This window comes from Oncorhynchus kisutch, linkage group LG14 (assembly GCF_002021735.2).
Source record: "Oncorhynchus kisutch isolate 150728-3 linkage group LG14, Okis_V2, whole genome shotgun sequence".
Lineage (NCBI taxonomy): Eukaryota > Metazoa > Chordata > Actinopteri > Salmoniformes > Salmonidae > Oncorhynchus > Oncorhynchus kisutch.
Genome location: NC_034187.2, coordinates 4,045,463 through 4,072,595, shown reverse-complemented (window position 1 = coordinate 4,072,595; position 27,133 = coordinate 4,045,463). Strand labels below are relative to the sequence as shown.

Below are 27,133 nucleotides of genomic sequence, written 5' to 3'. Positions count from 1 at the left end.
ATATATACACACTAGTACTCTACTGGTGTCTATACTGATATATACACACTAGTACTCTACTGAGTTAATACTGATATATACACACTAGTACTCTACTGGGGTTAATACTGATATATACACACTAGTACTCTACTGAGTTAATACTGATATATACACACTAATACTCTACTGGTGTCTATACTGATATATACACACTAGTACTCTACTGGGGTTAATACTGATTTATACACACTAGTACTCTACTGAGTTAATACTGATATATACACACTAGTACTCTACTGAGTTAATACTGATATATACACACTAGTACTCTACTGAGTTAATACTGATATATACACACTAGTACTCTACTGGTGTCTATACTGATATATACACACTAGTACTCTACTGGGGTTAATACTGATTTATACACACTAGTACTCTACTGGTGTCTATACTGATATATACACACTAGTACTCTACTGAGTTAATACTGATATATACACACTAGTACTCCACTGGGGTTAATACTGATATATACACACTAGTACTCCACTGAGTTAATACTGATATATACACACTAGTACTCTACTGAGTTAATACTGATATATACACACTAGTACTCTACTGAGTTAATACTGATATATACACACTAGTACTCTACTGGGGTTAATACTGATATATACACACTAGTACTCTACTGGTGTCTATACTGATATATACACACTAGTACTCTACTGAGTTAATACTGATATATACACACTAGTACTCCACTGGGGTTAATACTGATATATACACACTAGTACTCCACTGAGTTAATACTGATATATACACACTAGTACTCTACTGAGTTAATACTGATATATACACACTAGTACTCTACTGAGTTAATACTGATATATACACACTAGTACTCTACTGGTGTCTATACTGATATATACACACTAGTACTCTACTGAGTTAATACTGATATATACACACTAGTACTCTACTGGGGTTAATACTGATATATACACACTAGTACTCCACTGAGTTAATACTGATATATACACACTAGTACTCTACTGAGTTAATACTGATATATACACACTAGTACTCTACTGGGGTTAATACTGATATATACACAACTACAGTACCTTCGGAAAGTATTCATACCCCTTGACTTTTTCCAAATGTTCTTGTATTACAGCCTAAAATGTAAATAGATTTCTCACCTGTCTATACACAATACCCCATAATCATTTACATAAGTATTCACAGCCCTGAGACAATACATGTTGGAAATGTGAGTCTTTCTGGGTAAATCTCTAAGAGCTGTGAGTCTTTCTGGGTAAGTCTCTAAGAGCTGTGAGTCTTTCTGGGTAAGTCTCTAAGAGCTGTGAGTCTTTCTGGGTAAGTCTCTAAGAGCTGTGAGTCTTTCTGGGTAAGTCTCTAAGAGCTGTGAGTCTTTCTGGGTAAGTCTCGAAGAGCTTTTCACACCTGGATTGTACAATATTTGCACATTATTATTTTGTAAAAGCTCTGTCAAGTTGGTTGGCTACACAGCCATTTTCAAGTCTTGCCATAGATTTTCAAGTCTAAACTGTTACTAGGCCACTCAGGAACATTCAATTCAGTGTATATTTGACCTTGTGCTCTAGGTTTATTGTCCTCCTGAAATGTGTCTCCCAGTTTCTGTTGGAAAGCAGACTGATCTAGAAGAAAAAAGAAACGCACACCTATTTAGGCGAGGTGCTGGCTAGCGGAGTAGAAAACTTGAAGGCGCTCAGATGCAAAAATGTAATTACCGACGTTTTGACAGCCAAGCTGTCTTCATCAGGGTATAAAGCAGACTGAGACAGGTTTTCCTCTAGACCTATACCTGTGCTTAGCTCTATTCCATTTATTTTTATCCTAAACAACCTCCCCAGTCCTTAACAATAACAAGCATACCCATAACATGATGCAGACACCACCATGCTTGAAAATATGAAAAGTGGAACTCAGTGATGTGTTGGATTTGCCCCAAACATAACACTTTGTATTCAGAACTTTAAATGAATTTCCTGTCCACATTTTTTTCAGTTTAACTTTAGTGCCTTGTTGCAAACAGGAAGCATGTTTTGGAATATTTTGTACCTGTACAGGCTTCCTTCTTTTCACTCAGTCAATTAGGTTAGTATTGTGGAGTAACTACAATGTTGTTGATCCATCCTCAGAGTCTCCTATCACCGCCATTAAACTCTGTGACTGTTTTAAAGTCATCATTGGCCTCATGTTGAAATCCCTGAGCAGTTTCCTTCCTCTCCGGCAACTGAGTTAGAAAGGACACCTGTATCTTTGTAGTGACTGGGTGTATTGATACACCATCCAAAGTGTAATTAATAACTTCCTCGTGCTCAAAGGGATATTCAATGTCTGCTTTTCTATTTTTACACATCTACCAATAGGTGCCCTTCTTTGCGAGGCATTGAAAAACCTCCCTGGTCTTTGTGGTGGAAAGTCACTGCTCGACTGAGGGACCTTACAGATAATTGTATGTGTGGGATACAGAGAGTCATTAAAAAATCATGATAAACACTATTATTCCACACAGAGTGAGTCCGTGGAACTTATTATGTGACTTGTTGAGCACATTTTTACAGAGTTAGTCCATGTGACTTGTTAGGCAAATATTTCCTACTGAACTTATTTAGGCTTTGTCACGGTCTGACCATCGTTCGTATGTGTTTTCCTTGTTTTAGTGTTGGTCAGGACGTGAGCTGGGTGGGCATTCTGTGTTGTGTGTCTGGTTTGTCTATTTCTATGTTTGGCCTGATATGGTTCTCAATCAGAGGCAGGTGTTAGTCATTGTCTCTGATTGGGAACCATATTTAGGTAGCCTGTTTTGTGTTGGGTTTTGTGGGTGATTGTCCTTAGTGTCTTTGGTCCTGTCGCTGTGTTAGTTTACGCAAGTATAGGCTGTTTCGGTTTTCATTACGTTTGTTACGTTATTTGTTTTGTAGTGTTTATAATTGATTCGTGTTTTACATTTGTTTATTAAACATGGATCGCAATCTACATTCGCATTTTGGTCCGACTCTCCTTCACCACAAGAGAACCGTTACAGGCTTGCCATAACAAAAGGGTTGAATATTTATTGACTCAAGACATTTCAGCTTTTCATTTTGAATGATTTTGTAAACATTTCTAAAAACCTAACTCAACTTTGACATTATGGGGTATTGTGTTTAGGCCAGTGACACAAACTCTCAAATTAATCTAATAATTTAAATTCAGAATGTAACAACAAAATATGGAAAAATACTTTATGAATACTTTCTGAATACCAAACATCCAGACATACTGATAAACACTTGAAGTAGGAAGTTTACATACATGTTGGAGTCATTAAAACTCTTTCTGAATACCAAACATCCAGACATACTGATAAACACTTGAAGTAGGAAGTTTACACACAGGTTGGAGACATTAAAACTCTTTCTGAATACCAAACATCCAGACATACTGATAAACACTTGAAGTAGGAAGTTTACATACATGTTGGAGTCATTAAAACTCTTTCTGAATACCAAACATCCAGACATACTGATAAACACTTGAAGTAGGAAGTTTACATACAGGTTGGAGTCATTAAAACTCTTTCTGAATACCAAACATCCAGACATACTGATAAACTCTTGAAGTAGGAAGTTTACATACAGGTTGGAGTCATTAAAACTCTTTCTGAATACCAAACACCCAGACATACTGATAAACACTTGAAGTAGGAAGTTTACATACAGGTTGGAGTCATTAAAACTCTTTCTGAGGACCAAACACCCAGACATACTGATAAACACTTGAAGTAGGAAGTTTACATACAGGTTGGAGTCATTAAAACTCTTTCTGAATACCAAACATCCAGACATACTGATAAACACTTGAAGTAGGAAGTTTACATACAGGTTGGAGTCATTAAAACTCTTTCTGAGGACCAAACACCCAGACATACTGATAAACACTTGAAGTAGGAAGTTTACATACAGGTTGGAGTCATTAAAACTCTTTCTGAGGACCAAACACCCAGACATACTGATAAACACTTGAAGTAGGAAGTTTACATACAGGTTGGAGTCATTAAAACTCTTTCTGAGGACCAAACACCCAGACATACTGATAAACACTTGAAGTAGGAAGTTTACATACAGGTTGGAGTCATTAAAACTCTTTCTGAGGACCAAACACCCAGACATACTGATAAACTCTTGAAGTAGGAAGTTTACACACATGTTGGAGTCATTAAAACTCTTTCTGAATACCAAACACCCAGACATACTGATAAACACTTGAAGTAGGAAGTTTACATACAGGTTGGAGTCATTAAAACTCTTTCTGAATACCAAACACCCAGACATACTGATAAACACTTGAAGTAGGAAGTTTACATACAGGTTGGAGTCATTAAAACTCTTTCTGAGGACCAAACACCCAGACATACTGATAAACACTTGAAGTAGGAAGTTTACACACAGGTTGGAGTCATTAAAACTCTTTCTGAATACCAAACACCCAGACATACTGATAAACACTTGAAGTAGGAGGTTTACATACAGTTGGAGTCATTAAAACTTGTTTTTCAACCACTCCACAAATTTCTTGTTAACAAACTATAGTTTTGGCAAGTTGGTTAGGACATCTACTTTGTGCATGACACAAGTAATTTTTCCAACAATTGTTTACAGACATATTATTCCACGTATAATTCACTGTATCACAATTCCAGTGGTTCAGAAGTTTACACACACTAAGTTGACTCTGCCTTTAAACAGCTTGGAAAATTCCAGAAAATGATGTCATAGCTTTAGAAGCTTCTGATAGGCAATTTACATAATTTGAGTTAATTAGAGGTGTACCTGTGGATGTAAGGCCTACCTTCAAACGCAGTGCCTCTTTGCTTGACATCATGGGAAAATCAAAATAAATCAGCCAAGACCTCAGAAAAAAAATTGTAGACCTCCACAAGTTTGGTTCATCCTTGGGAACAATTTTCAAACGCCTGATGGTACCACGTTCATCTGTACAAACAATAGTACGCAAGTATAAACACCATGAGACCACGCAGCCGTCATACTGCTCAGGAAGGAGACGCTTTCTGTCTCCTAGAGATGAACGTACTTTGGTGCAAAAAGTGCAAATCAATCCCATAACAACAACAAAGGTCCCTGTGAAGATGCTGGAGGAAACAGGTACAAAAGTATCTATATCCACAGTAAAACGACATAACCTGAAAGGCAGCTCAGCAAGGAAAAGGCCACTGATCCAAAACCGACATAAAAAGCCAGACTACAGTTTGCAACTGCACATGGGGACAAAGATCGTAATTTTTGGAGAAATGTCCTCTGGTCTGATGAAACAGTTTGGCCATAATGACCATAGTTATGTTTGGAGGAAAAGGGGGGAGCTTGCAAGCCGAAGAACACCATCCCAACCGTGAAGCATGAGGATGACAGCATCATGTTGTGGGGGTGCTTTGCTGCAGGAGGGACTGGTGCACTTAACAAAATAGACAGCATCATGAGGAGGAAAATTATGTGGATATAATGAAGCAACATCTCAAGACATCAGTCAGGAAGTTAAACCTTGGTCGCAAATGGGTCTTCCAAATGGACAATGACCCCAAGCATACTTCCAAAGTTGAGGCAAAATGGCTTAAGGACAACAAAGTCAAAGTATTGGAGTGGCCATCACAAAGTCCTGACCTCAATCCTATAGAAAATCTGGCGGCAGAATTGAAAAAGCGAGTGCGAGCAAGGAGGCCTACAAACCTGACTCAGTTACACCAGCTCTGTCAGGAGGAATGGGCCATAATTCACCTAACTTATTGTGGGAAGCTTGTGGAAGGCTACCCGAAACTTTTGACCCAAGTTAAACAATTGAAAGGCAATGCTACCAAACACTAATTGAGTGTATGTAAACTTCTGACCCACTGGGAATGTGGTGAAAGAACTAAAAGCTGAAATAAATCATTCTCTCTACTATTATTCTGACATTTCACATTCTTAAAATAAAGTGGTGATCCTAACTGACCTAAAATAGGGATTTTTTACTAGGATTAAATGTCAGGAATTGTGAAAAACTGAGTTTAAATGTATTTGGCTAAAGTGTATTTAAACTTCTGACTTCAACTGTATAGACCAGACCACCATGGGAAGGAGATGGAAGGAGAAGGAGGAGGAGGAGAAAAAGTATGCATCTCTGAGCTGGTTGCAGGAGGAGGAGAGGTGAATGAGGAGGGAGGAGAGGTGAAGGAGAAGGGAGGAGGAGGATGAGAAGGAGAGAGAGTTTGGATCTCTGAGCTGGCTGCAGGAGGAGGAGGAGGAGGGGAGAGAGTTTGGATCTCTGAGCTGGATATTTGCCCCTCACCCAACCTGGAGGACAGGCTTCAACACTGAACACAGACTTGAGACACTCAGCCTGAACTCAAACACAGGGAGGACTGCTGCACTGTAGCTGTGTGTTAGAGGTGTACAGGCTTTCTTTAACCTTTTACCAGCAGGTGTCTATAATGCCCAGGTCAGCATTACATGCCTATAGTGGATGATGTGTCTATAATGTCCAGGTTAGCATTACATTCCTATAGTGGATGATGTGTACAGGTTAGCATTACATTCCTATAGTGGATGATGTGTCTATAATGTCCAGGTCAGCATTACATGCCTATAGTGGATGATGTGTCTATAATGTCCAGGTTAGCATTACATTCCTATAGTGGATGATGTGTCTATAATGTCCAGGTTAGCATTACATTCCTATAGTGGATGATGTGTCTATAATGTCCAGGTTAGCATTACATTCCTATAGTGGATGATGTGTCTATAATGTCCAGGTTAGCATTACATTCCTATAGTGGATGATGTGTCTATAATGTCCAGGTTAGCATTACATTCCTATAGTGGATGATGTGTCTATAATGTCCAGGTTAGCATTACACGCCTATAGTGGATGCTGTAGTAAATGAAATATATTGAATCTTTGGCCTATTTGACCTAGTGTATATGAAGACATGATCTCATATACGCACTAACAGTAAATCTCTCTGGATAAGAGTGTCTTCTAAATGACTAACTGTGTAAATATATATCCCCTGTGTTTGAGCTCCGGGGATCAGCGGGGCCACCGTAGGCCCTGGGTTACCTGTACACATATGTTCTGGGGCTTTCAGAGGGCGTCCACGCATTTGGCTGATACAGGTACGCCATCCTTTATGAACAGGGACAACAACAACAACATCACCCACAACAGTGAGACCTGGGGTGTATTCATTAGTGCACATCGTAGCAAAAAAATTCGTAACGGGGGAAAAAAACGTTTTTCAACAAAAACAAGAGTTTACTTTGGACAAATTCTGGTAGGTCCCGCCCTGTTTCGTTACGTTTGCTTCTGTTTGCTTCAATTCAGTTTCTAGTGAATACACCCCAGACAGCTAGGAGCCCAGCCAGATAGCTAGGAGTCCAGACCGACAGCTAGGAGCCCAGACAGACAGCTAGGAGTCCAAACAGACAGCTAGGAGTCCAGACAGACAGCTAGGAGCCCAGCCAGACAGCTAGGAGTCCAGACCGACAGCTAGGAGCCCAGCCAGACAGCTAGGAGTCCAGACAGACAGCTAGGAGTCCAGACAGACAGCTAGGAGCCCATCCAGACAGCTAGGAGTCCAGACAGACAGCTAGGAGCCCAGCCAGACAGCTAGGAGTCCAGACAGACAGCTAGGAGTCCAGACAGACAGCTAGGAGTCCAGACAGACAACTAGGAGCCCAGCCAGACAGCTAGGAGCCCAGCCAGACAGCTAGGAGTCCAGACAGACAGCTAGGAGCCCAGCCAGACAGCTAGGAGTCCAGACCGACAGCTAGGAGCCCAGCCAGACAGCTAGGAGTCCAGACAGACAGCTAGGAGTCCAGACAGACAGCTAGGAGCCCAGCCAGACAGCTAGGAGTCCAGACAGACAGCTAGGAGCCCAGCCAGACAGCTAGGAGTCCAGACAGACAGCTAGGAGCCCAGCCAGACAGCTAGGAGTCCAGACAGACAGCTAGGAGCCCAGCCAGACAGCTAGGAGTCCAGACAGACAGCTAGGAGCCCAGCCAGACAGCTAGGAGCCCAGCCAGACAGCTAGGAGTCCAGACAGACAGCTAGGAGCCCAGCCAGTGCTCCTGCATGGACTCACACACTACTGAACCCAGATCAGTCATAACAAGGGGTATCATTGTACTCCTCCAAAAGCCTTTTCACACCACATTGTCCTTAGCCCTCCGGCTAAGACTGGCTCTGGGCTAGCTTATCCCGTAATCACACACACATTTGTTAACTCTGGACTACGTTTTGCAGCTTTTGAGGCACTGACTGTAAATAACTAACACCATTTACTTGAAAAGTCTGTTGTTGATTTCCCAAAAGGAGTTATTGTGATACGTAGCCCCCCCACTAGTGCCCGGCTGACTCACCGACGGGTCTGAGGGCACGTCTGAGGGTTGCAGGTGCGGTTGGTGAGGGGGCGTGGCAGGGCGGTGCACAGGTAGTCTGGGTAGGCCTCGTTATCGATGGCACAGAACACCAGACGGGACTGGTAGCCTAGTGGAGGGAGGAAGAGGGAACAGAAGGAGGAATCAGTCAAGGAGGAAGAAGAAGAAGAAGAAGAAGGACCAAGTCAAGATATGTCAGAAACATCATGTAAACAAAAAGACTCCAGTGACATTAGATTAAATAAGGTGACATTAGATTAAATAAGGTGACATTAGATTAAAATAAGGTGACATTAGATTAAAATAAGGTGGCATTAGATTAAATAAGGTGACATTCGATTAAATAAGGTGACATTAGATTAAAGTAAATTGACATTAGATTAAATAAGGTGACATTAGATTAAATAAGGTGACATTAGATTAAATAAGGTGACATTAGATTAAATAAGGTGACATTAGATTAAATAAGGTGACAGTAGATTAAAATAAGGTGACATTAGATTAAAATAAGGTGACATTAGATTAAATAAGGTGACATTAGATTAAAATAAGGTGACATTAGATTAAATAAGGTGACATTAGATTAAATAAGGTGACATTAGATTAAAATAAGGTGACATTAGATTAAAATAAGGTGACATTAGATTTTAAAAAAGGTGACATTAGATTAAAATAAAGTGACATTAGATTAAATAAGGTGACATTCGATTAAAGTAAGGTGACATTAGATTAAAATAAGGTGACATAAGATGATAGTAAAGAGGGACTAGGGTTGCAAAATTCAGAGTCAAATTCAGAGTCAATTTCCTAAATGGAAGATTCCCGAATTCCTGCGTATTCCCTTTCTGTTTCCGGGATTCTTTCGAATGTACTTTCTGAAAAACCTGGGAATTTGGGGAAAGTAACCAAAATATTGCAACCCCAGAAGGACACGTACCTGATCCACACTCTCTGCTGCAGGTAGACCAGGAGCCGAAGCTCCAGTAGTATCCCTCTCTGGACCGACCGTTAGGGAGGTAGTACTCGTACTCTACTCCCTGGTTATGCTCCTGGATGATCAACTGAGGGGGGAGAGAAAGAGAGAAATACATCAAAACCTCTACCAGACTACAACAGACCTGGGATCAGATTACAACAGACCTGGGACCACACTACAACAGACCTGGGATCAGACTCCAACAGACCTGGGATCAGACTACAACAGACCTGAGACCAGACTACAACAGACCTGAGACCAGACTACAACAGACCTGGGACCAGACTACAACAGACCTGGGACCAGACTACAACAGACCTGGGACCAGACTACAACAGACCTGGGACCAGACTACAACAGACCTGGGACCAGACTACAACAGACCTGGGACCAGACTACAACAGACCTGGGACCAGACTACAACAGACCTGGGATCAGACTACAACAGACCTGGGATCAGACTACAACAGACCTGACCAGACTACAACATACCTGGGATCAGACTACAACAGACCTGGGATCAGACTACAACAGACCTGGGATCAGACTACAACAGACCTGAGACCAGACTACAACAGACCTGAGACCAGACTACAACAGACCTGAGACCAGACTACAACAGACCTGAGACCAGACTACAACAGACCTGAGATCAGACTACAACAGACCTAGGAACAGACTACAACAGACCTGAGACCAGACTACAACAGACCTGAGACCAGACTACAACAGACCTGGGACCAGACTACAACAGACCTGAGACCAGACTACAACAGACCTAAGACCAGACTACAACAGACCTGAGACCAGACTACAACAGACCTGGGACCAGACTACAACAGACCTGAGACCAGACTTACAACAGACCTAGGAACAGACTACAACAGACCAAACACAGATTAAGTCTTGTCCTGGACTAAAGCATTTTTTTATGGAGATCTGTGTTCCGGGAAACTGCCCGTATATGACTACAATGTCAAATTAGAAGGCACTTTAAAACACATGACATAAACCCCAATGTTTCAGGTCTATAACAGCCGAGGAGGTAGTTGTGTGACTCTGACCTCTTTTTTTGTTGTTGTGATATTTATTTTTTCATAATAATTGGCAGAAAACATGAATACATACATACATACAAAATGAAGTTACTACAACCCCCCCCCCCCAGATCATTAGAGACAGAAGGACTAGAGTTCAGAGTCACAGATCATTAGAAACAGAAGGACTAGAGTTCAGAGTCACAGATCATTACAGACAGAAGGACTAGAGTTCAGTCACAGATCATTAGAAACAGAAGGACTAGAGTTCAGAGTCACAGATCATTAGAGACAGAAGGACTAGAGTTCAGAGTCACAGATCATTATAGACAGAAGGATTAGAGTTCAGAGTCACAGATCATTAGAGACAGAAGGACTAGAGTTCAGTCACAGATCATTACAGACAGAAGGACTAGAGTTCAGAGTCACAGATCATTAGAGACAGAAGGACTAGAGTTCAGAGTCACAGATCATTAGAGACAGAAGGACTAGAGTTCAGAGTCACAGATCATTATAGACAGAAGGACTAGAGTTCAGAGTCACAGATCCTTACAGACAGAAGGACTAGAGTTCAGAGTCACAGATCATTAGAGACAGAAGGACTAGAGTTCAGAGTCACAGATCATTAGAGACAGAAGGACTAGAGTTCAGAGTCACAGATCATTATAGACAGAAGGACTAGAGTTCAGAGTCACAGATCATTACAGACAGAAGGACTAGAGTTCAGAGTCACAGATCATTAGAGACAGAAGGACTAGAGTTCAGAGTCACAGATCATTATAGACAGAAGGATTAGAGTTCAGAGTCACAGATCATTAGAGACAGAAGGACTAGAGTTCAGTCACAGATCATTACAGACAGAAGGACTAGAGTTCAGAGTCACAGATCATTAGAGACAGAAGGACTAGAGTTCAGTCACAGATCATTACAGACAGAAGGACTAGAGTTCAGAGTCACAGATCATTAGAGACAGAAGTACTAGAGTTCAGAGTCACAGATCATTAGAGACAGAAGGACTAGAGTTCAGAGTCACAGATCATTATAGACAGAAGGACTAGAGTTCAGAGTCACAGATCATTAGAGACAGAAGGACTAGAGTTCAGAGTCACAGATCATTATAGACAGAAGGATTAGAGTTCAGAGTCACAGATCATTAGAGACAGAAGGACTAGAGTTCAGTCACAGATCATTACAGACAGAAGGACTAGAGTTCAGAGTCACAGATCATTAGAGACAGAAGGACTAGAGTTCAGAGTCACAGATCATTAGAGACAGAAGGACTAGAGTTCAGAGTCACAGATCATTATAGACAGAAGGACTAGAGTTCAGAGTCACAGATCCTTACAGACAGAAGGACTAGAGTTCAGAGTCACAGATCATTAGAGACAGAAGGACTAGAGTTCAGAGTCACAGATCATTAGAGACAGAAGGACTAGAGTTCAGAGTCACAGATCATTATAGACAGAAGGACTAGAGTTCAGAGTCACAGATCATTACAGACAGAAGGACTAGAGTTCAGAGTCACAGATCATTAGAGACAGAAGGACTAGAGTTCAGAGTCACAGATCATTATAGACAGAAGGATTAGAGTTCAGAGTCACAGATCATTAGAGACAGAAGGACTAGAGTTCAGTCACAGATCATTACAGACAGAAGGACTAGAGTTCAGAGTCACAGATCATTAGAGACAGAAGGACTAGAGTTCAGTCACAGATCATTACAGACAGAAGGACTAGAGTTCAGAGTCACAGATCATTAGAGACAGAAGTACTAGAGTTCAGAGTCACAGATCATTAGAGACAGAAGGACTAGTGTTCAGAGTCACAGATCATTATAGACAGAAGGATTAGAGTTCAGAGTCACAGATCATTAGAGACAGAAGGACTAGAGTTCAGTCACAGATCATTACAGACAGAAGGACTAGAGTTCAGAGTCACAGATCATTAGAGACAGAAGGACTAGAGTTCAGAGTCACAGATCATTAGAGACAGAAGGACTAGAGTTCAGAGTCACAGATCATTATAGACAGAAGGACTAGAGTTCAGAGTCACAGATCCTTACAGACAGAAGGACTAGAGTTCAGAGTCACAGATCATTAGAGACAGAAGGACTAGAGTTCAGAGTCACAGATCATTAGAGACAGAAGGACTAGAGTTCAGAGTCACAGATCATTATAGACAGAAGGACTAGAGTTCAGAGTCACAGATCATTACAGACAGAAGGACTAGAGTTCAGAGTCACAGATCATTAGAGACAGAAGGACTAGAGTTCAGAGTCACAGATCATTACAGACAGAAGGACTAGAGTTCAGAGTCACAGATCATTAGAGACAGAAGGACTAGAGTTCAGAGTCACAGATCATTAGAGAAAGAAGGACTAGAGTTCAGAGTCACAGATCATTACAGACAGAAGGACTAGAGTTCAGTCACAGATCATTAGAGACAGAAGGACTAGAGTTCAGAGTCACAGATCATTAGAGACAGAAGGACTATAGTTCAGAGTCACAGATCATTAGAGACAGAAGGACTAGAGTTCAGAGTCACAGATCATTAGAGACAGAAGGACGAGAACCTAATCCCACACCTCCCAAGGACCTAAAGGATCAACTGACTCTGACCTCTATAACCAGCGGCTCGGTGGTGGGTCCACGACCAATGATGGTCTCAGGAGTCATCTCTCCCTCAGCCCCTCTCTGGTAGTATAGCATGGTGCCTGCTACTGGAGTAGCCCTGGAGAACTCAATCACCCAGTGGCCGTTCAGGTAGTACTCACCACGCAGGTTCTTAACGGCTGGTGAAACAGACACAGACAGACAGAGACAGACAGACAGAGACAAAGACAGGCAGACACAGAGACAGGTAGAGACAGAGACAGGCAGACACAGACAGAGATGGCAGAGACAGGCAGAGACAGAGACAGGCAGAGACAAACAGAGACAGGCAGAGACAGAGACAGGCAGAGACAAACAGATACAGGCAGAGACAAAGACAGGCAGACACAGACAGAGACGGGCAGAGATGGGCAGAGATAGACAGACACAGACAGACACAGCGAGAGACAGAGAGACAGACAGAGACAGACACAGAGTTCAGAGTCACAGATCATTAGAGACAGAAGGACTAGAGTTCAGAGTCACAGATCATTAGAGACAGAAGGACTAGAGTTCAGAGTCACAGATCATTAGAGACAGAAGGACTAGAGTTCAGTCACAGATCATTAGAGACAGAAGGACTAGAGTTCAGAGTCACAGATCATTATAGAAAGAAGGACTAGAGTTCAGAGTCACAGATCATTATAGACAGAAGGACTAGAGTTCAGTCACAGATCATTAGAGACAGAAGGACTAGAGTTCAGAGTCACAGATCATTATAGACAGAAGGACTAGAGTTCAGAGTCACAGATCATTACACCACCATAGAACACAGCTTTTCTGGTACAACTGTCCTATTGCCATCTCATGTCCTGTCATCTCTAGCCCAGTCATCCAAGGCAGTAAAGACTCGCCCGGGCAGTTAGGGACTCACCTGGGCAGTTAGGGACTCGCCGGGCAATTAGGGACTCGCCCGGGCAGTTAGGGACTCACCCGGGCAGTTAGGGACTCGCAAGGGCAGTTAGGGACTTGCCTGGACAGTTAGGGACTCACCTGGGCAGTTAGGGACTCACCCGGGCAGTTAGGGACTCACCTGGGCAGTTAGGGACTCACCTGGGCAGTTAGGGACTCGCCTGGGCAGTTAGGAACTCACCTGGGCAGTTAGGGACTCGCCCGGGCAGTTAGGGACTCACCCGGGCAGTTAGGGACTCGCCTGGGCAGTTAGGGACTCACCTGGGCAGTTAGGGACTCACCTGGGCAGTTAGGGACTCACCCGGGCAGTTAGGGACTCGCCTGGGCAGTTAGGGACTCACCTGGGCAGTTAGGGACTCACCCGGGCAGTTAGGGACTTACCCGGGCAGTTAGGGACTCACCCAGGTAATTACGAGTGGCAACAGTCTCTCTGATGTGGATGGAGGTGGCTCCCACAGGGATGATAAACACCTGGTTATAGCCTGGGAGGAAAGAGAACAGGAGAGATAAAACACCTGGTTATAGCCTGGGAGGGAAGAGAACAGGAGAGATAAAACACCTGGTTATAGCCTGGGAGGGAAGAGAGCAGGAGAGATAAAACACCTGGTTATAGCCTGGGAGGGAAGAGAACAGGAGAGATAAAACACCTGGTTATAGCCTGGGAGGGAGGAGAATAGGAGAGATAAAACACCTGGTTATAGCCTGGGAGGGAGGAGAACAGGAGACATAAAACACCTGGTTATAGCCTGGGAGGGAAGAGAACAGGAGAGATAAAACACCTGGTTATAGCCTGGGAGGGAGGAGAATAGGAGAGATAAAACACCTGGTTATAGCCTGGGAGGGAAGAGAACAGGAGAGATAAAACACCTGGTTATAGCCTGGGAGGGAGGAGAATAGGAGACATAAAACACCTGGTTATAGCCTGGGAGGGAAGAGAACAGGAGAGATAAAACACCTGGTTATAGCCTGGGAGGGAGGAGAATAGGAGAGATAAAACACCTGGTTATAGCCTGGGAGGGAAGAGAGCAGGAGAGATAAAACACCTGGTTATAGCCTGGGAGGGAAGAGAACTGGAGAGATAAAACACCTGGTTATAGCCTGGGAGGGAAGAGAACAGGAGAGATAAAACACCTGGTTATAGCCTGGGAGGGAAGAGAGCAGGAGAGATAAAACACCTGGTTATAGCCTGGGAGGGAAGAGAACAGGAGAGATAAAACACCTGGTTATAGCCTGGGAGGGAGGAGAATAGGAGAGATAAAACACCTGGTTATAGCCTGGGAGGGAGGAGAACAGGAGACATAAAACACCTGGTTATAGCCTGGGAGGGAAGAGAACAGGAGAGATAAAACACCTGGTTATAGCCTGGGAGGGAGGAGAATAGGAGAGATAAAACACCTGGTTATAGCCTGGGAGGGAAGAGAACAGGAGAGATAAAACACCTGGTTATAGCCTGGGAGGGAGGAGAATAGGAGACATAAAACACCTGGTTATAGCCTGGGAGGGAAGAGAACAGGAGAGATAAAACACCTGGTTATAGCCTGGGAGGGAGGAGAATAGGAGAGATAAAACACCTGGTTATAGCCTGGGAGGGAAGAGAGCAGGAGAGATAAAACACCTGGTTATAGCCTGGGAGGGAAGAGAACTGGAGAGATAAAACACCTGGTTATAGCCTGGGAGGGAGGAGAATAGGAGAGATAAAACACCTGGTTATAGCCTGGGAGGGAAGAGAACAGGAGAGATAAAACACCTGGTTATAGCCTGGGAGGGAAGAGAGCAGGAGAGATAAAACACCTGGTTATAGCCTGGGAGGGAGGAGAATAGGAGAGATAAAACACCTGGTTATAGCCTGGGAGGGAGGAGAATAGGAGAGATAAAACACCTGGTTATAGCCTGGGAGGGAGGAGAATAGGAGAGATAAAACACCTGGTTATAGCCTGGGAGGGAAGAGAACAGGAGAGATAAAACACCTGGTTATAGCCTGGGAGGGAAGAGAACAGGAGAGATAAAACACCTGGTTATAGCCTGGGAGGGAGGAGAATAGGAGAGATAAAACACCTGGTTATAGCCTGGGAGGGAGGAGAACAGGAGAGATAAAACACCTGGTTATAGCCTGGGAGGGAGGAGAACAGGAGACATAAAACACATCAGAGACATGAGACATGAAGAGTCGATACCATGGAGAGATGCTATGTTAACACACTGATGTACAGAGAGTGGGCTGTAACGGGAGCTCTATCCATGGATCCTGTTGAAGAGGTAAGAGAACTGTACCTTTGGGCAGGTTGGTCATGCTGAAGGTGCTCCTGACGGGGTAGCAGGACTGTCCGTTGCCCCCACACTGCAGACAGGGGTCCTCCTGCTGGGGGGACTCCAGCATGTTGTCACAGCCCAGACGCTACAGGGGGAGGGGGATAGGGAGGGAGATGGGGACATGGATTAGAGCAGGCCTCTCCGACCCTGTTCCTGGAGAGATACCCTCCTGTAGGTTTAAACCAGGCCTCATCAACATGTTGAGGTCAGAGTGAAATTGATGAATTGAGTGAAAGTGTTGATAAATTCCATCAAACCCCCCCCCCCCCCTTGATAATCACAATGCCCTTCTGTTATTAAGCCTCAAATGTAATCCTACCTCTCTCACACACACACACACACACACACACACACACACACACACACACACACACACACACACACACGAACACACACACACGAACACACACACACACACACACACACACACACGAACACACACACACACACACACACACAAACACACACACACGAACACACACACACACATACACACACACACGAACACACACACACACACGAACACACACAAACAAACACGCACACACACACACGAACACACACACGCACACACACTTACCTTACAGACTCCATCAACACAGACATCCTTCCTCCCGGGGTGGCAGGGCGTGCCGTCGGCCACAGCTGTCCTGTGGCGGTAGAAGAAGTTCTCTCCTCTGGGCATACAGTTCAGCTCACACAGGTTGTCGGCTGGTGGGAAACACAAACACACCTTTAGTTCACCCTTCTTCACCTGTAATTTGCATAACATTACCAGTAATATATTCCAGTGGTCTGCTGAACATTGCTGTTATTATTATATAGTCTTTACCAAACGTTATACAGTCTTTACCAAACAGTATACAGTCTTTACCAAACAGTATACAGTCATTACCAAACATTATACAGTCTTTATAAAGCCCCGGCCCTCAGGCCCTCCTGACTCACCTCCATAGTATGGGAGCCATTTGTATCGTTTTCCCTGGAAGTCAGATCCATCAAACTGAGAACACTGCTCCTCTCTGAAGTCCCGAGATCCCTCTGGGCAGTCCTGGGTGATACACAGGGAGAGGTAATGGGGTAAGGGGTAATCAGAGGGGTAATTAGAAGTCAGGGCATAGGCCGACAGAGAGTATATTACTGTATAACACCCTGTTGGCTCTTTCCTGTCAGTGATATGAACTGAACATAAAATAAATGGTTTATTCCCAAAGATTAACAACTGAGTCGTTCTGCCAATTCGGTGCCTTTGAAGAAGTGTAGAGAGTGTGTGTAGAGAGCTACACCAACAGTAATAGACTGAGAGAGAGCTACACCAACAGTAATAGACAGAGAGAGCTACACCAACAGTAATAGACTGAGAGAGAGCTACACCAACAGTAATAGACTGAGAGAGAGCTACACCAACAGTAATAGACTGAGAGAGAGCTACACCAACAGTAATAGACTGAGAGAGAGCTACACCAACAGTAATAGACTGAGAGAGAGCTACACCAACAGTAATAGACTGAGAGAGAGCTACACCAACAGTAATAGACTGAGAGAGAGCTACACCAACAGTAATAGACTGAGAGAGAGCTACACCAACAGTAATAGACAGAGAGAGAGCTACACCAACAGTAATAGACAGAGAGAGAGCTACACCAACAGTAATAGACTGAGAGAGAGCTACACCAAAAGTAATAGACTGAGAGAGAGCTACACCAACAGTAATAGACTGAGAGAGAGCTACACCAACAGTAATAGACTGAGAGAGAGTTACACCAACTGTAATAGACTGAGAGAGAGCTACACCAACAGTAATAGACTGAGAGAGAGCTACACCAACAGTAATAGACTGAGAGAGAGCTACACCAACAGTAATAGACTGAGAGAGAGCTACACCAACAGTAATAGACTGAGAGAGAGCTACACCAACAGTAATAGACTGAGAGAGAGCTACACCAACAGTAATAGACTGAGAGAGAGCTACACCAACAGTAATAGACTGAGAGAGAGTTACACCAACAGTAATAGACTGAGAGAGAGCTACACCAACAGTAATAGACTGAGAGAGAGCTACACCAACAGTAATAGACTGAGAGAGAGCTACACCAACAGTAATAGACTGAGAGAGAGCTACACCAACAGTAATAGACTGAGAGAGAGCTACACCAACAGTAATAGACTGAGAGAGCTACACCAACAGTAATAGACTGAGAGAGAGCTACACCAACAGTAATAGACTGAGAGAGAGCTACACCAACAGTAATAGACAGAGAGAGAGTTACACCAACAGTAATAGACTGAGAGAGAGCTACACCAACAGTAATAGACTGAGAGAGAGTTACACCAACAGTAATAGACTGAGAGAGAGCTACACCAACAGTAATAGACTGAGAGAGAGCTACACCAACAGTAATAGACTGAGAGAGAGCTACACCAACAGTAATAGACTGAGAGAGAATTCCACCAAGATGAATAGTCTGTGAGAGAACGTTTTTGGGGATTTGGGGAACTTTGCAACCCTAGCATGTTGTTTACCTGGATATTACAGGAGCTGTAGGACTTGTCTGGTCCCACACAGTTATTCCCTCCGTCAGTCCTGTAACACGGATTAAAGGAGACATCAGAGGTTATTCATGGTTTAAAGAAAGGATAAAGATTAGAGCTAATTCATGAGTAATCTGGTCCCAGATCTGTTCTGTCTTGCCAATACATGTTCGGCATGACAACATCCTGGAAGTTGGCAAAACAGCATAAACAGACCTGGGACCGGGCTACAATCAGTGGGCTCAGAGCTCCAAGGCTGAACTTTCCCCTAGGTACAGACCTAGGATCATCTTCATCAACCCTAACCTTAAGCTAAAATGACCCTGGATCAGCATTTGGGGGCAACTTCGCCCTCTTAACCGGGAGTTAGAGATTACAGAGATAATTACACGATGAAGATAATGTAGTCATTAAGGCTGACCTTTCACCTACATCAGTACACAGGCAGGCTGCAGGCAGTGAAAGTTCACGCCAAATGACACTCTATTCCCTACGTAGTGCACTACTTTCAACCACAGCTCTCTGGGTCCTGGTCAAAAGTAGTACCCTATAAAAGGAATAGGGTACCATTTGGTACACAGTCCCTACAAGAGCGTTTGGCTTCCTGCAGTATGTACAGCAGAGGAGGCTGGTGGGAGGAGCTATAGGAGGATGGGCTAGTTGTAAAACCTGGAATGGAATAAATGGAACTTGTGTCAAACGAAACGGAAACCACACGTTTGACTCCGTTCCGTTGATTCCGTTCCAGCCTACATTGAGCCTGTCCTCCTATAGCTCCTCCCACCAGCCTCCGCTGATGTACAGGAGGTGTAGGGTGAAGTTGCCCCTCCGCGCTGATCCTGGGTCAGGTCCTCTTCCAGTCTCCTTTTCATCTTTTTGAATTTAAAAAAAGATATATTTGTATTTAAGCTTTAACAATAACTATGTACAGAAACATAAGATGTAGTTTATACGGCCCCCCACCACCACCCAACACCCTACCCCCTTAACGCCTCTGAACAGACCTAACTAATTAAGTGGGTAGTTGGGTATTGGTCTGCAATTATATGAGGGGACCCTACAAATTCATACAAATCCATTCCTTTTCACCTCATTTATCACTTGATTTACTTAACAAAAGGCACATCTCAATAGGTGGGCCAGGTATAACATGACATGACATGGGGGGGGGGTCCTTTATTGTTCACGCAAGCATTGGGATGACATCACATCTGACAATCAGTCCATCTCCTTGAATGTCCAACCTCCTTGAATGTCCAACCTCCTTGAATGTCCCATCTCCTTGAATGTCCCATCTCCTTGAATGTCCAACCTCCTTGAATGTCCAATCTCCTTGAATGTCCAACCTCCTTGAATGTCCAATCTCCTTGAATGTCCAATCTCCTTGAATGTCCCATCTCCTTGAATGTCCAATCTACTTCAATGTCCAATCTCCTTGAATGTCCAACCTCCTTGAATGTCCAATCTCCTTGAATGTCCAATCTCCTTGAATGTCCAACCTCCTTGAATGTCCAATCTCCTTGAATGTCCAACCTCCTTGAATGTCCAACCTCCTTGAATGTCCAACCTCCTTGAATGTCCAATCTCCTTGAATGTCCAACCTCCTTGAATGTCCAACCTCCTTGAATGTCCAACCTCCTTGAATGTCCCATCTCCTTCAATGTCCAACCTCCTTGAATGTCCAACCTCCTTGAATGTCCAAACTCCTTGAATGTCCCATCTCCTTCAATGTCCAATCTCCTTGAATGTCCCATCTCCTTACAATGTCCCATCTCCTTGAATGTCCAATCTCCTTACAATGTCCCATCTCCTTGAATGTCCAATCTCCTTACAATGTCCCATCTCCTTGAATGTCCCATCTCCTTACAATGTCCCATCTCCTTGAATGTCCAATCTCCTTACAATGTCCCATCTCCTTGAATGTCCAATCTCCTTGAAGTGTGCAATTGTCTAATGTGATGTTAAAAACATATTTAGTGTGTGTACTTGACTCTATTTATACTTGAGGAAAAAGTTACAAAATCACTGGATGACATCTGGAGGATAGGGGGGGTTAGGGGGAAGGGAAGCTAATCCTAGATCTGCACCAAAGGGAAATTCCCTGTAGCCCACACAAGTTGGTGCTGGTATTCAGAGGGTGGTGATGGTAAGAGCTGCTATTCAGAGGGTGGTGTTGGTAAGAGCTGGTATTCAGAGAGTGGTGTTGGTAAGAGCTGGTATTCAGAGCGTGGTGTTGGTAAGAGCTGGTATTCAGAGGGTGGTGATGGTAAGAGCTGGTATTCAGAGGGTGGTGTTGGTAAGAGCTGGTATTCAGAGGGTGGTGTTGGTAAGAGCTGGTATTCAGAGGGTGGTGTTGGTAAGAGCTGGTATTCAGAGGGTGGTGTTGGTAAGAGCTGGTATTCAGAGGGTGGTGTTGGTAAGAGCTGGTATTCAGAGGTTGGTGTTGGTAAGAGCTGGTATTCAGAGGGTGGTGTTGGTAAGAGCTGGTATTCAGAGGGTGGTGTTGGTAAGAGCTGGTATTCATAGGGTGGTGTTGGTAAGAGCTTTCCCTCCAGACCTGTGTTCTATCAATAACAAGGTGTTTAGCCAGGCGTGTTATGCCTGAGACTAAATACCAGACATGTCCCATTTTTATGATTCCACAAGTAAGAGCCTGAAGCTGGAACGCGTAAGAGAGGGGAGGGAAAGGGGGATACCTAGTCAGTTGTACAACTGAATGCATTCAACTGAAATGTGTCTTGCGCATTTAACCCAACCCTCTGAATCAGAGAGGTGCGGGGGGCTGCCATTAACGACATCCACTTCGTCGGCGCCCGGGTAACAGTGGGTTAACTGCCTTGCTCAGGGGAACAGTGGGTTAACTGCCTTGTTCAGGGGAACAGTGGGTTAACGGTAAGGCTGGTCAACAGTAGAGCTCTATGGTCCATGGTCAACAGTAGAGCCCTATGATCCCTGGTCAACAGTAGAGCTCCATGATCCCTGGTTGACAGTAGAGCTCTAATGTCCCTGGTCAACAGAAGAGCTCTATGATCCCTGGTCGACAGTAGAGCTCTATGATCCCTGGTCGACAGTAGAGCCCTATGATCCCTGGTCAACAGTAGAGCTCTATGGGTCCTGGTCAACAGTAGAGCTCTATGATCCCTGGTCAACAGTAGAGCTCTATGGGCCCTGGTCAACAGTAGAGCCCTATGGGTCCTGGTCAACAGTAGAGCTCTATGATCCCTGGTCAACAGTAGAGCACTATGGGCTCTGGTCTAAAGTAGGGCACTAAACAGGGAATAGGGAGCCATTTGGGACGTATCCTAAGGGTTATTCACTTCACCCAGGCTCAGACTATCCTCCTCCTCCTCCCTTTCGGTTTGAACAACATGGTAACTGTTGGCAACATGGTAACTGTCGGCAACACGGTAACTGTTGGCAACATGGTAACTGTCAGCAACATGGTAACTGTTGGCAACATGGTAACTGTCTGCAACATGGTAACTGTTGGCAACATGGTAACTGGTATTTGTTAAGGGAACATTAACGCATACTGTAATAGGGGGCAGGAGGAGTTCAAGTCAAAAGAGTGATGTGGTCTAATAATTGAAGATAGGTACTGGACAGGCTGACTAATGTTCCTGACGAGCACAACACAACAGACCAGGTGGACGGCAACCTCAGGAAGTAGCAATGCACCAGCTGGGGGAGGCAGGTAGCACGGAGGCTGGGTGCACCAGTTGGGGGGAGGCAGGTAGCACGGAGGCTGGGTGCACCAGTTGGGGGAGGGAGGTAGCATGGAGGCTGGGTGTACCAGCTGGTGGAGGCAGGTAGCATGGAGGCTGGGTGTACCAGCTGGGGGAGGCAGGTAGCATGGAGGCTGGGTGCACCAGCTGGGGGAGGCAGGTAGCACGGAGGCTGGACTGGGTGTACCAGTTGGGGGGAGACAGGTAGCACGGAGGCTGGACTGGTTGTATCAGCTGGGGGAGGCAGGTAGCACGGAGGCTGGGTGCACTAGTTGGGGGAGGCAGGTAGCACGGAGGCTGGACTGGGTGTACCAGTTGGGGGGAGGCAGGTAGCACGGAGGCTGGACTGGGTGTACCAGTTGGGGGGAGGCAGGTAGCATGGAGGCTGGACTGGGTGTACCAGTTGGGGGAGGCAGGTAGCATGGAGGCTGGGTGTACCAGCTGGGGGGAGGCAGGTAGCACGGAGGCTGGGTGCACCAGTTGGGGGAGGCAGGTAGCATGGAGGCTGGACTGTGTGTACCAGTTGGGGGAGGCAGGTAGCACGGAGGCTGGGTGTACCAGCTGGGTGGAGGCAGGTAGCACAGAGGCTGGGTGTACCAGCTGGGTGGAGGCAGGTAGCACAGAGGCTGGGTGTACCAGCTGGGTGGAGGCAGGTAGCACGGAGGCTGGGTGTACCAGCTGGGTGGAGGCAGGTAGCACGGAGGCTGGGTGTACCAGCTGGGTGGAGGCAGGTAGCATGGAGGCTGGGTGTACCAGCTGGGTGAAGGCAGGTAGCATGGAGGCTGGGTGTACCAGCTGGGTGGAGGCAGGTAGCATGGAGGCTGGGTGTACCAGCTGGGTGGAGGCAGGTAGCATGGAGGCTGGGTGCACCAGCTGGGGGAGGCAGGTAGCACGGAGGCTGGACTGGTTGTACCAGCTGGGTGGAGGCAGGTAGCATGGAGGCTGGACTGGGTGTACCAGTTGGGGGAGGCAGGTAGCACGGAGGATGGGTGTACCAGCTGGGTGGAGGCAGGTAGCACAGAGGCTGGGTGTACCAGCTGGGTGGAGGCAGGTAGCACGGAGGCTGGGTGTACCAGCTGGGTGGAGGCAGGTAGCATGGAGGCTGGACTGGGTGTACCAGCTGGGTGGAGGCAGGTAGCATGGAGGCTGGGTGTACCAGCTGGGTGGAGGCAGGTAGCATGGAGGCTGGACTGGGTGCACCAGTTGGGGGAGGCAGGTAGCATGGAGGCTGGACTGTGTGTACCAGTTGGGGGAGGCAGGTAGCACGGAGGCTGGGTGTACCAGCTGGGTGGAGGCAGGTAGCACAGAGGCTGGGTGTACCAGCTGGGTGGAGGCAGGTAGCACAGAGGCTGGGTGTACCAGCTGGGTGGAGGCAGGTAGCACGGAGGCTGGGTGTACCAGCTGGGTGGAGGCAGGTAGCACGGAGGCTGGGTGTACCAGCTGGGTGGAGGCAGGTAGCATGGAGGCTGGGTGTACCAGCTGGGTGAAGGCAGGTAGCATGGAGGCTGGGTGTACCAGCTGGGTGGAGGCAGGTAGCATGGAGGCTGGGTGTACCAGCTGGGTGGAGGCAGGTAGCATGGAGGCTGGGTGCACCAGCTGGGGGAGGCAGGTAGCACGGAGGCTGGACTGGTTGTACCAGCTGGGTGGAGGCAGGTAGCATGGAGGCTGGACTGGGTGTACCAGTTGGGGGAGGCAGGTAGCACGGAGGCTGGGTGTACCAGCTGGGTGGAGGCAGGTAGCACAGAGGCTGGGTGTACCAGCTGGGTGGAGGCAGGTAGCACGGAGGCTGGGTGTAACAGCTGGGTGGAGGCAGGTAGCATGGAGGCTGGACTGGGTGTACCAGCTGGGTGGAGGCAGGTAGCATGGAGGCTGGGTGTACCAGCTGGGTGGAGGCAGGTAGCATGGAGGCTGGGTGTACCAGCTGGGTGAAGGCAGGTAGCATGGAGGCTGGGTGTACCAGCTGGGTGGAGGCAGGTAGCATGGAGGCTGGGTGTACCAGCTGGGTGGAGGCAGGTAGCATGGAGGCTGGACTGGGTGTACCAGTTGGGGGAGGCAGGTAACTACTGTCACGACATTTGTCTTATTTCTGTTCAGCCAACTGTTATTGAACTGACTGTCTGGCTGGCTAACTAACTGACTGACTGACTGTCTGGCTGGCTAACTGGCTGGCTGGCTAACTGTCTGGCTGGATGGCTGGCAAACTGACTGTCTGGCTGGCTAACTGACTGTCTGGCTGGCCAACTGACTGTTTGGCTGGCTAACTGACTGTCTGGCTGGCTAATTCACCAACTGACTGTCTGGCTGGCTAACTGACTGTCTGGCTGGCCAACTGACTGTCTGGCTGGCTAATTGACTGTCTGGCTGGCTAACTGACTGGCTGGCTGGCTGGCTAACTGACTGTCTGGCTGGCCAACTGACTGGCTGGCTGGCTGGCTGGCTGGCTGGCTGGCTGGCTAACTGACTGGCTGGCTGGCTAACTGACTGTCTGGCGTGTAACGGGGTAGAGCAGCATTTGGGCGTGTTAGACTAACAGTGACAGCATTAATGATTCAACAGGCAGAGAGTATTTAATGGTAGCCATGGGTGCTAGGGCGTGGATGGAGATAAAGGTACAATATACTTTTCCCTGTACAGTGATACAAAGCTCTCTCTTCATCTCATGTGCCAAATCACAGACTTCTATATCCATGTCCCTTCAACTGACAGTAAATTAAATGGATTTTGACTCCGCTGTCAAGACATTTGTTTAATTTCTGTTCCAAAATGTGAAATGAAAATAACCAATGACATCAGTGTGCTTCAGCACGTCTAGGAAGCCATTTCTGTTTAATAAATTCCTCCTAACTGAGATCTAATCAGACCCAGCCTTCAGCCCAGTGCCCACCGACCTAGCCTTCAGCCCAGTGCCCTCAGACCCAGCCTTCAGCCCAGTGCCCACCGACCCAGCCTTCAGCCCAGTGCCCTAAGACCCAGCCTTCAGCCCAGTGCCCTCAGACCCAGCCTTCAGCCCAGTGCCCGCAGACTCAGCCTTCAGCCCAGTGCCCACAGACCCAGCCTTCAGCCCAGTGCCCGCAGACCCAGCCTTCAGCCCAGTGCCCACAGACCCAGCCTTCAGCCCAGTGCCCACAGACCCAGCCTTCAGCCCAGTGCCCGCAGACCCAGCCTTCAGCCCAGTGCCCACAGACCCAGCCTTCAGCCCAGTGCCCACCGACCCAGCCTTAGGCCCAGTGCCCACAGACCCAGCCTTCAGCCCATCGGCCCAGTGCCCACAGACCCAGCCTTCGGCCCAGTGCCCACAGACCCAGCCTTCGGCCCAGTGCCCACAGACCCAGCCTTCGGCCCAGCGCCCACAGACCCAGCCTTCGGCCCAGTGCTCACAGACCCAGCCTTCGGCCCAGCGCCCACAGACCCAGCCTTCGGCCCAGTGCCCACAGACCCAGCCTTCGGCCCAGTGCCCACAGACCCAGCCTTCGGCCCAGCGCCCACAGACCCAGCCTTCAGCCCATCGGCCCAGTGCCCACAGACCCAGCCTTAGGCCCAGTGCCCACAGACCCAGCCTTCGGCCCAGTGCCCACAGACCCAGCCTTCGGCCCAGTGCCCACAGACTGTTCCTTTACCATACCACTGCATCGTAAACCTCAAGCTGCCATCACTAAATCGTACTGAAAAAGTTGCTGCTGGCGATTTGCGATAGCAGCATAAATATCTGATTTGTCTGTGTCTGCCGGGCAGTATAGATTACTGCTGGGAAAGGGGGATGAACTATGAAGAACAAAGTCAAAGACACTCATATACAACCAAACACCTTAGGAAGGATTTGGGGTGTAGTGACCCCAGGGGGATGACATGTCATGTAAGACTCCTTGAGTCTGTACCTCCTCATCCAGTCAGAATGGGAGACTACACTATCATCCGGCTGTACATGGGGAGACATGTACTTTACTTTCCTCTCTTCATAATATTATCAGGTGCAAGAGGGAACAAGCAGGCTGGATTCCAACTATATGATTTATGGACAAAGCGCTTAGCTTAGCTCTATCCCTCCCCTCTCTCCATTGCTCCTCTCTCTCTCTCCTGCATAATCAACCTCCAGCACAACAAGCCACAAATATAGATTCCTTTCAACACACGCACAAGAACACACACTCAACCACCGCTAGCTAAATCTGTCAAGAACAAACACTGCTAGTAAAACCTCTCAAGAAGGAAAGTTGCTGTATAATTGGTTCACGAGTGTTGCTGTAACACAGTAATAAGTTCCCTCTTCATCTTCTGTTGGCTTCGCAGCACGCTGAGGGTGTAGAAGGCAACACCCAGCTTAAAGATAGAGATCCTATTCGAAGTTAAACTGCCACTCCCTACAATCAAATATGGCACCGACAGAGATGGTCGCCTTGCTTCGCGTTCTTAGGAAACTAAGCAGTATTTTGTTTTGTATGTATTATTTCTTACACTGTTACCCCGGTAAATATTAAGTCGTATTACATAGAGCCGGGAAGAACTATTGGATATAAGAGTGATGTCAACTGACCAACATT

The 27,133-nt window shown here is 46.3% G+C and overlaps 1 protein-coding gene across 2 annotated transcripts in view; it reads right to left on the bottom strand.

Moving 5' to 3' along the window:
- Window positions 1-27,133, bottom strand: part of LOC109904620 (papilin) — a 61,105-nt gene that overhangs the window by 17,474 nt on the left and 16,498 nt on the right. Inside the window, exons 4-12 of one of the 2 annotated variants that reach the window (XM_031787661.1) lie at window positions 18,862-18,922; window positions 17,287-17,389; window positions 16,919-17,049; window positions 16,300-16,423; window positions 14,430-14,510; window positions 13,084-13,256; window positions 9,391-9,514; window positions 8,436-8,562; window positions 7,135-7,200 (exon numbers count right to left, since the gene is read on the bottom strand). In XM_031787661.1, the coding sequence (XP_031643521.1) occupies window positions 7,135-7,200; window positions 8,436-8,562; window positions 9,391-9,514; window positions 13,084-13,256; window positions 14,430-14,510; window positions 16,300-16,423; window positions 16,919-17,049; window positions 17,287-17,389; window positions 18,862-18,922 (990 nt within the window). The remainder of the gene's footprint in view (window positions 1-7,134; window positions 7,201-8,435; window positions 8,563-9,390; window positions 9,515-13,083; window positions 13,257-14,429; window positions 14,511-16,299; window positions 16,424-16,918; window positions 17,050-17,286; window positions 17,390-18,861; window positions 18,923-27,133) is intronic. The other variant, XM_031787662.1, reaches the window with a different exon arrangement.